The sequence below is a fragment of the Pseudophryne corroboree genome, chromosome 1 (assembly GCF_028390025.1).
Source record: "Pseudophryne corroboree isolate aPseCor3 chromosome 1, aPseCor3.hap2, whole genome shotgun sequence".
Classification (NCBI taxonomy): Eukaryota; Metazoa; Chordata; class Amphibia; order Anura; family Myobatrachidae; genus Pseudophryne; species Pseudophryne corroboree.
In genome coordinates this window covers 181,841,534-181,851,109 of record NC_086444.1, presented here as the reverse complement: position 1 = coordinate 181,851,109, position 9,576 = coordinate 181,841,534, and the positions used below count along the sequence as shown (strand labels likewise).

Here is a 9,576-nt window from a genome sequence, read left to right as displayed (position 1 = left end):
GTGCAGGCAAATATGGACGAGATCGTCCATATTGGCCTGCATGTACAGTCGACGGGGGACCCACGATGAATGAGCGCGGGGCCGGGCATCGTTCATCGCTGGAGCCTCCACACTCAAAGATATGAATGGTATCTCGTTCATACCTTTGACTGATGTCGGTCAGTGGGTAGGGCCTATAACAGTCCAGGTTTTAGCATACCTCCCAACTTGACCCTTTCCAGGAAGGGACAGAATGCTCTGCACCTGGACTTTTTCTTAATTTATGATTACCGCCACCTGTTTTAAACAGGTTAATGATTTAGAAAGCTGTTTCACCACAGATGATGGCAGTCATACATTAAGAGAGAAGTCCATGAGCAGAGCATTCTGTCTCTCCTGGAGAGTGTCATGTTGGGATGTATGGTTTCAGTGATATCTATGTTTGAGAACAGGTAACTTAATTAGTACCTCAGTTATTTTGATTTAACTTCTGTGCTGCAGCTTGAATATGGTAAAACCTGCACTGTTGTGTGCCATGATGCCCGAGATTGGGAATGCCTGCATTAGCAAAACAAAAGGGTTTTCTTGTGGAGAAAGACTGATACATTGCACTAGCTATTGGATTGTGTTGAATATTATTATTACTTTTTATTATCACTTTTCCTCAGTAATTAAACAGAAAAAAACACACCAAAAAAAACAAACCGTACATACATAGTAAAGCAAAATTCCAAAACATATGTTCTTTATTTTTTCTAGGTGATAGTATCCCTTTAATGAGCCATGGAATTAGAAACACTTGAGCACTCAGAGCTCTAACATACTGTATCAACAATGATGAAGTGACAAGTTCGGTTGCTGGAGGATGCATTATAGAATTAGGCTCACATCGACATTTTTAGACAACTTGGGTAAATTTTTATAGCCTGCGATTTGTAGGCTGTGCGGGACTGCCTGTATTTTTAAAGTGGCAATTATTTATACGGCAAAACTTTACTGGTTTTACCATGTAAAGAACTGCAACTTTAAAAATACAGGTCAACTCGCACAAAGTCACACACAGCCTGCAACTCGCAGGCTAGTAAATGTGACCCCTTTATTAAGAAGCCTGGGGTCCCTTATATGCTGCATTACCAAACTTTTAATTGTTTGTGTGCATATTGCCAATGGCTGTATCTCTTGTGGAGAAATCTGCTCCTCTAATTTAGGGGGTAATTCAGACCTGATCGCTAGGCTGCGTTTTCTCATAGCCTGCAATCAGGTCTGAACTGCGTATGCACCGCAATGCGCAGGCGCGTCGTACGCCTGCACATGGCATCAGTGCATAGCTATGGGATGGTGCTAAAAAAGCAATCGCACGGGCGATCGCAAGGAGATTGACAGGTAGAGGGCATTTGTGGGTGGCAACTGACCGTTTTCGTCTGGAAAAACGCAGGTGTGTCCAAACGTTTTCAGGGAGGGTGTCTGACGTCAATTCTGGTCCCGGACAGGCTGAAGTGATCGCAGTGGCTGAGTAAGTCCTGGGCTGCGCAGAGACTACACAAAATCAGTTTGTGTAGCTCTGCTACACATGCGTTCGCACAGCTCAAATACCCTCCCCCTGTAGGCGGCGACTATCTGATTGCAGGACAACAAAAATCACTGCCCAGCGATCAGGTCTGAATTAGACCCTTAGTACACTGGCTTGCCTGTATGTGAAACACATATACTAAACGTCTATATAAAAACCTAATACATTCTGTATTGAAAATTTAATTTATTTGCATCATTTTATAATATTAGCGTCAGGTAAACCAAGACACATTTATGCCCATGAGTGAAACATTGGGGGTAATTCAGAGTTGCTCGCAGCAGCAAATTTGTAAGCAGTTTGGCAAAAACCATGTGCACTGCAGGTGTGGCTAATATAACATGTGCAGAGAGAGTTAGATTTGAGTGGGTTATTTTGTTTCTGTGCAGGGTAAATACTGGCTGCTTTATTTTGTAGGCTTCAATTTAGAGTTCAGTTTGAATACACCACACCCAATTCTAACTCTCTCTGCACATGTTACATCTGCCCCACCTGCAGTACACATAGTTTTGCCCAACTGCTAACAAATTTGCTGCTGCAATCAACTCTGAATTCGGCACAGTGGGGATAATTCAGACCTGATCGCTGTTCAATGTGCACACAAGCAGCATTCGCAAGTGTGCGAACGCAATGCAAGAGTGCGATCAGATTGAAAATCACGCCCACCATGCACGAGTGCACAAAAATGTGCAGCGGTACTCAAAAGAGGTGTTTACTATTATGCTTCGCGCAGGAGAGATGCATTTGGAAGATTGCTATTCGCATCGCTTGCAGCATGGAGCTTGTCGTACATGTGCGTTGCATTCGCTAGCTTGCAAATAATTGCACAATGGTTTTTTTTTTTAATTTGTTTAAAATAAACTAATTACCCTAAGGAATTGTAATGTGATTGAACAATTAAGTGATCAAACACTGCAAAATGAAGAGTTTGACAACCTAATTGCCCAATAACATTCAGCAATTAAGGCAACACGCCTATCACTTTAATATCTTTGTTGTCCTATTTGCACAATACCCAGAAATGGATTACATTTTAAATATTGAAAATATAAGTGACATTGTACAATATGTCATTTATTATGAGATTGATTAAATCATTAATGTATGACATACATTATATTCAAATTAAACACTTTTGCATATATGCGTCATCTTCTTGAAATTGTTTTAAATGAGAGTGATAAAGTATTAAAAAAATCTGCTCCTAACTGCTGTGTTTTTAAAATGGCAGTTGGGAGTTTTTTTGATAGTACTTTTTCACTCTCCATTATTTCCCTTTCAAAGTGATACGACAACTGTACATACAGTATATGATACTGTATTTCCATCAAAATAGAAATCAACATTTTTGATTTACATTTTTTTACCCATAACATGCAATTATATAAAGGAATTTGTTTATAAAATAAAAATTAATAAAAAATATTTTTTATGACAACAATGTCCTCAAGGAGGGCACGCATGTGCATTTCCATCCTGGCAAGGACCAAACGGATGCCCACGTTGCAATCTCCAACCTCGCCATCTGTAAATAATTAAAAAAAATTGTTAATAACTAATTTCAGACTTATAGGCCCTACACACTGGTCGATCTCACTGAAAGATATGTTCGATCTCGTTCATTAATGAACAAGATATCGTTCATATCTTTCAGTGTGGAGGCACAAGCGATGAACGATGCGTGCCCCCGCGCTTGTTCATCGCTGGTGCCCCGTCGGCTGTGCATGCAGGCCAATATGGACGATCTCATCCATATTTACCTGCACCTCTATGGAGCCAGGTGACGGGGGAGGGGGGGAGTGAGGGAACTTCACTCCCCCCATCACTGCTCCCCCGCCGCCGGGTCGCCCTTCGGCCGTATCCGCCGTCGGGCAGCTTAGCGGTGGATCTGTCAATGTGTAGGGCCCTTTAGGGGCTAATTCATAGTTGATCGTAGCAGCAAATTTGTTGGCAGTTGGGAAAGTCCATGTGCACTGCGGGGGGGGGGGGGGGGCAGATATAACGTGCAGAGAGAGTTAGATTTGGGTGGGTTATTTTGTTTCTGTGCAGGATAAATACTGGCTGCTTTATTTTTACACTGCAGTCCACTCTGAATTACCCCCTTAATGCAATATACAAGAAATGTCCAAAGCACACTTCAACAGCTCACTGTCTAGCTCAGGCATGGTGAACCCTTGGTCCTCCATCTGCTGTGGAAATACACATCCCTGCATGTCCGACAACCGTTGTGCAATGTGGCCATGCTAAAACTGTTGCAGGACATTTTGGGATGTATAGTTTCACAGCAGATGGAGAGGAAAAGGATCACTATCAGTGGTCTAGGTCCAGGGTCAGCAACCTTTTCCTCTCCATATGCTGTGGGACTACACATTGCAGCATGTCCAGCAACAGTTGTGCAATGTGGCCATGCTAAAACTGTTGCAGGGCATGCTGGGATGTGTACTTCCACAGCAGATGGAGAAGAAAAAGGTTGAACACACATGTTGTAGTATATTTTTAATAGAAAAAAGAAACAAAATTAAGAAAAACACCAAAATAAATTACCCTCCTCCATAGCCCCATACTCATCCTCCTCTTCTTCCACACCGGCAGGTGGTTGAATGGGGTCGGGTGGTTGAATGGGGTCGGGTGGTTGAAGGGGAGAGGGAGGTGGAGAGGGAGGTTGGTGTTGTTGGGCTCTTCTTCTTTCGTCTCTTCCTAAGGAGAGACAAACAGTTTATGTTTATTAAAAACATTTAAAAAAAAACACAACAAACCCTACTCAATAATCAACATGAAACCTACTTTTTTTTTATTGTTTAAAAAAAAAAAAAAAAAAACTTTATTATACTACAAATAGACACAAAATTATTACTGGTATGCAAATGTTTGTACTTTACGCAACATACAACCCACACACATACTCTATACACTTATACAAACATCTATGAATACCAACATACACTTGCAAAATCTACAGCTTAAACATACACACACTTATGGATGCAAATATAAATTTTTTTTTTTAACTGTAAACACACTCATGCACACACAAATGCTACAGTATGCATTATTTACGGTTTTGAATTTGCAGGCGTATCTTCGCCAGCAAATGCGGCTGTCTGCGGCGCAGGTCGGACCACCGCCTCTCCAGCTGGACGATGGTCCGTCTGGTACGTAGCCGCTCCCACAGCTTTCTGCGGACCTCCGCGTAGGCTGCACGCTTACGGGCATTTGAGACATATGGGCCCATACGGCTTACGTGGCGGTCCATCACCGAGGTTAGGACATGCAGCTCCCTGATGGTGAATGCGGCAGCTCGCATGGTACCAATGGCGTATTCATCTACTGTGCTAATATTTATACTGTCTGTCTGCTGTTGATTGGTTGACAGCTGTGATGCTGTTGCAAGCCACCTCTGGTGAGTCTGTGTAATTGCAGCCTGACTCCTATGTCGTCTGTGTGCAGTGCAGCTGCTGCATAATTAGGCCATTAGCAGTAGGTCTTGTGTGTCAGGCTGCTCACCTGCAGTGACTATCCTGATTCTGTACAACCCTGATCTACTCAGTCTATCCTTATGAACCCTGAACAGTTCATGTAATCCTGTCATACTCTGAGCCCGCAAGTGTCTGATCCTGGGTGGTCTACTCTACACTGTCTCTGTTAAGAGCTTTTGTTTATGTACCTGATACTGTGCACAATCCGGTGTACTCCAGCCTGTATTTACTCAACTGGAGTTTCTGTTTGTATCCTGTATTATTACCAGTGTCCTGTCAGTCTGGCCCAGCAGTATGTCTTTCTGTGTCACTTGTAGCATCTATTCCACCATGTTCTACATGTACCGTTGGTGTCGCTATTAGTGGTCACTTCAGTATTCCAGCCCTGCTTGTTTGTACGTCTGTAGCCGACGCCGCTCTGCGGTCTGGTCCTGTATTTCTGTCTGCTTGTGCTGGCGCTGCTCTGCAGTCATGTCCAGCGGTCCATTTGTGAGTTCCTGTATTGTGTGCTATGTCTGGCTGTATTATATTCAGATGCTGCCAGGGACTGTACCACTCTGCCGCAGTGATCCCATGTCAGTCACACACGGTAGTGTGCTGAAGTTATTGTTTGTCCTGTGTGGCTGGTCCTTCCTTTTGTGTCCCAGTCTGACTCCAGTTCCATACTTGCCTTGCCCGGCCTCTCGCAGCAGCCTTGTCTATCATAAAAACCTGGGGGCATTTGAGTACTGGGTGGACCTAATCCTCCCGGGAAAGGTGTCTGCTATAGGCAAAGTTTTTGGCTGCAGGAAGCTAAAGGACTGCTGGGCAAGAGCAACGGCGCCACCTAGTAACACCCTGGTGGCACCCCTAACAGACGCTCATAAATACAAATTGGCTTTATTGCTATTAATACACATCAACAGTATGTTCCGTGTTCTTGGTTATGGACACAATTGCGAGTGTATGCTACTGTAAGTGGTGAATTTGCAAAATACTTACAACATGGCTCTGTTCTTCAATCAACTGAACATTGCAGGATAGATGAGTTTGGTTTATTTATGTGTTGATTTATAAAAAAAGGCAAAGAACAACAATATTAGGATTAAATAAAGACATTAAAGCATCACAAACACATATGCAGCAACATTTACACATTAACATAAAAACATGGTAATGTGTTAAGTAACACATATCCTCATTGATATTAATGTTATCATATATGTAGTAGTGATGAGCGGGTTCGGTTTCTCGGAAACCGAACCCCCCCGAAATTAACCCTTTTTACACGGGTCCGAGCCATACTCTGATTCTCCCGTATGGCTCAGTTAACCCGAGCGCGCCCGAACGTCATCATCCCGCTGTCGGATTCTCGCGAGATTCGGATTCTATATAAGCAGCCGCGCGTCGCCGCCATTTTCACTCGTGCATTGGAAATGTTAGGGAGAGGACGTGGCTGGCGTCCTCTCCGTTATTGTTGAACTTGATTGTGCACTATTGCTTAATTGTGGGGAGGACCTGGGAGCAGCTGTATAATATAGGAGGAGTACAGTGCAGAGTTTTGCTGATCAGTGACCACCAGTTTTATCCGTTCTCTGCCTGAAAAAAACGCTCCTTATCTGTGCTCAGTGTGCTGCATATATCTGTGCTCACACTGCTTAATTGTGGGGACTGGGGAGCAGCTGTATAATATAGGAGGAGTACAGTGCAGAGTTTTGCTGATCAGTGACCACCAGTTATCCGTTCTCTGCCTGAAAAAAACGCTCCATATCTGTGCTCAGTGTGCTGCATATATCTGTGCTCACACTGCTTAATTGTGGGGACTGGGGAGCAGCTGTATTATATAGGAGGAGTACAGTGCAGAGTTTTGCTGACAGTGACCACCAGTATACGTTGTCTGCCTGAAAAACACTCCATATCTGTGGTCCGTGTGCTGCTTTATTGTGGGGACTGGGTACCACCAGTATAATATTATAAAGGAGGAGTACAGTGCAGAGTTTTGCTGACCAGTGACCACCAGTATATAATATATAGCATTACGGTACAGTAGGCCACTTTGCATCATGTGCTGTTTGGGGACAATTTTTTTGAAGTACCATCCTGTCTGACACTGCAGTGCCACTCCTAGATGGGCCAGGTGTTTGTGTCGGCCACTTGTGTCGCTTAGCTTACCCATCCAGCGACCTCGGTGCAAATTTTAGGACTAAAAATAATATTGTGAGGTGTTCAGAATAGAAATGAGTGGAAATTATGGTTATTGAGGTTAATAATACTATGGGAACAAAATGACCCCCAAATTCTATGATTTAAGCTGTTTTTTAGGGTTTTTTAAAAAACACACCCGAATCCGACAAAAAATTTTCAGGGAGGTTTTGCCAAAACGCGTCCGAATCCAAAACACGGCCGCGGAACCGAATCCAAAACCAAAACACAAAACCCGAAAAATGTCCGGTGCACATCACTAGTATATATAGCAGTACGGTACGGAAGGCCACTGCTGTACCTACCTCTGTGTCGTCATTAAGTATACTATCCATCTACATTCTATACCTGTGGTGCATTTTAGTTGTGCGCAGTATATATAGTAGTAGGCCATTGCTATTGATACTGGCATATAATTCCACACATTAAAAAATGGAGAACAAAAATGTGGAGGTTAAAATAGGGAAAGATCAAGATCCACTTCCACCTCGTGCTGAAACTGCTGCCACTAGTCATGGCCGAGACGATGAAATGCCATCAACGTCGTCTGCCAAGGCCGATGCCCAATATCATAGTAGAGAGCATGTAAAATCCAAAAAACAAAAGTTCAGTAAAATGACCCAAAAATCAAAATTGAAAGCGTCTGATGAGAAGCGTAAACTTGTCAATATGCCATTTACGACACGGAGTGGCAAGGAACGGCTGAGGCCCTGGCCTATGTTCATGGCTAGTGGTTCAGATTCACATGAGGATGGAAGCACTCATCCTTTCGCTAGAAAAATGAAAAGACTTAAGCTGGCAAAAGCACAGCAAAGAACTGTGCGTTCTTCTAAATCACAAATCCCCAAGGAGAGTCCAATTGTGTCGGTTGCGATGCCTGACCTTCCCAAAACTGGATGGGAAGAGCTTGCGCCTTCCACCATTTGCACGCCCCCTGCAAGTGCTGGAAGGAGCACCCGCAGTCCAGTTCCTGATAGTCAAATTGAAGATGTCACTGTTGAAGTACACCAGGATGAGGATATGGGTGTTGCTGGCGCTGGGGAGGAAATTGACAAGGAGGATTTTGATGGTGAGGTGGTTTGTTTAAGTCAGGCACCCGGGGAGACACCTGTTGTCCGTGGGACGAATATGGCCATTGACATGCCTGGTGAAAATACCAAAAAAATCAGCTCTTCGGTGTGGAATTATTTCAACACAAATGCGGACAACAGGTGTCAAGCCGTGTGTTGCCTTTGTCAAGCTGTAATAAGTAGGGGCAGGGTCGGACTGGCCCACAGGGGAACAGGGGAAACCACCGGTGGGCCCCACTGCCTGGGGGCCCTCATTCTCCTCTAGGGATCAAGTTCCAGACTATCCTAGTGCACTGGATTTATGCATTATACATATGTTACATTATACTTCACAATAATTTGGTTTATTATGTATTTACCAAGGGGCACAGAACATGTAATGGTTGGCCAAACCTCTGTACTGGCTGGCCACGCCCCCACTGGATCTTGGCTACGCCTTTAAGCATGGGCCCCTACAGCAGCATTCCCCCGGTGGGCCCTTCATGCCCCAGTCCGACACTGAGTAGGGGTAAGGACGTCAACCACCTCGGAACATCCTCCCTTATACGTCATCTGCAGCGCATTATTCATAAGTCAGTGACAAGTTCAAAAACTTTGGATGACAGTGGAAGCAGTCCACTGACCACTAAATCCCTTCCTCTTGTTGTAACCAAGCTCCTGCAAACCACACCACCAACTCCCTTAGTGTCAATTTCCTCCTTACCCAGGAAAGCCAATAGTCCTGCAGGCCATGTCACTGGCAAGTCTGACGAGTCCTCTCCTGCCTGGGATTCCTCCGATGCATCCTTGAGTGTAACGCCTACTGCTGCTTGCGCTGCTGTTGTTGCTGCTGGGAGTCGATCGTCATCCCAGAGGGGAAGTCGGAAGACCACTTGTACTACTTCCAGTAAGCAATTGACTGTCCAACAGTCCTTTGCGAGGAAGATGAAATATCACAGCAGTCATCCTGCTGCAAAGCAGATAACTCAGGCCTTGGCCGCCTGGGCGGTGAGAAACGTGGTTCCGGTATCCACAGTTAATTCAGAGGCAACTAGAGACTTGATTACTTGATTGAGGTACTGTGTCCCCGGTACCAAATACCATCTAGGTTCCATTTCTCTAGGCAGGCGATACCGAAAATGTACACAGACCTCAGAAAAAGAGTCACCAGTGTCCTAAAAAATGCAGTTGTACCCAATGTCCACTTAACCATGGACATGTGGAGCAGGGCAGACTCAGGACTATATGACTGTGACAGCCCACTGGCTAGATGTATTGCCTCCCGCAGCAAGAACAGCAGCGGCGGCACCAGTAGCAGCAT

The 9,576-nt window shown here is 44.4% G+C and overlaps 1 protein-coding gene across 1 annotated transcript; it reads right to left on the bottom strand.

The window, feature by feature from the left end:
• Positions 1-2,685: 2,685 nt before the first annotated feature.
• On the bottom strand, positions 2,686-4,830 carry LOC135033899 (uncharacterized). Its single transcript, XM_063954257.1, has 3 exons — positions 4,607-4,830; positions 4,094-4,246; positions 2,686-3,074 (listed from the first exon to the last, which is right to left on the bottom strand). The coding sequence occupies exons 1-3, from the start codon at positions 4,800-4,802 to the stop codon at positions 2,962-2,964; spliced, it is 462 nt and encodes a 153-aa protein (XP_063810327.1). The 5' UTR covers positions 4,803-4,830; the 3' UTR covers positions 2,686-2,961.
• Positions 4,831-9,576: the final 4,746 nt, after the last annotated feature.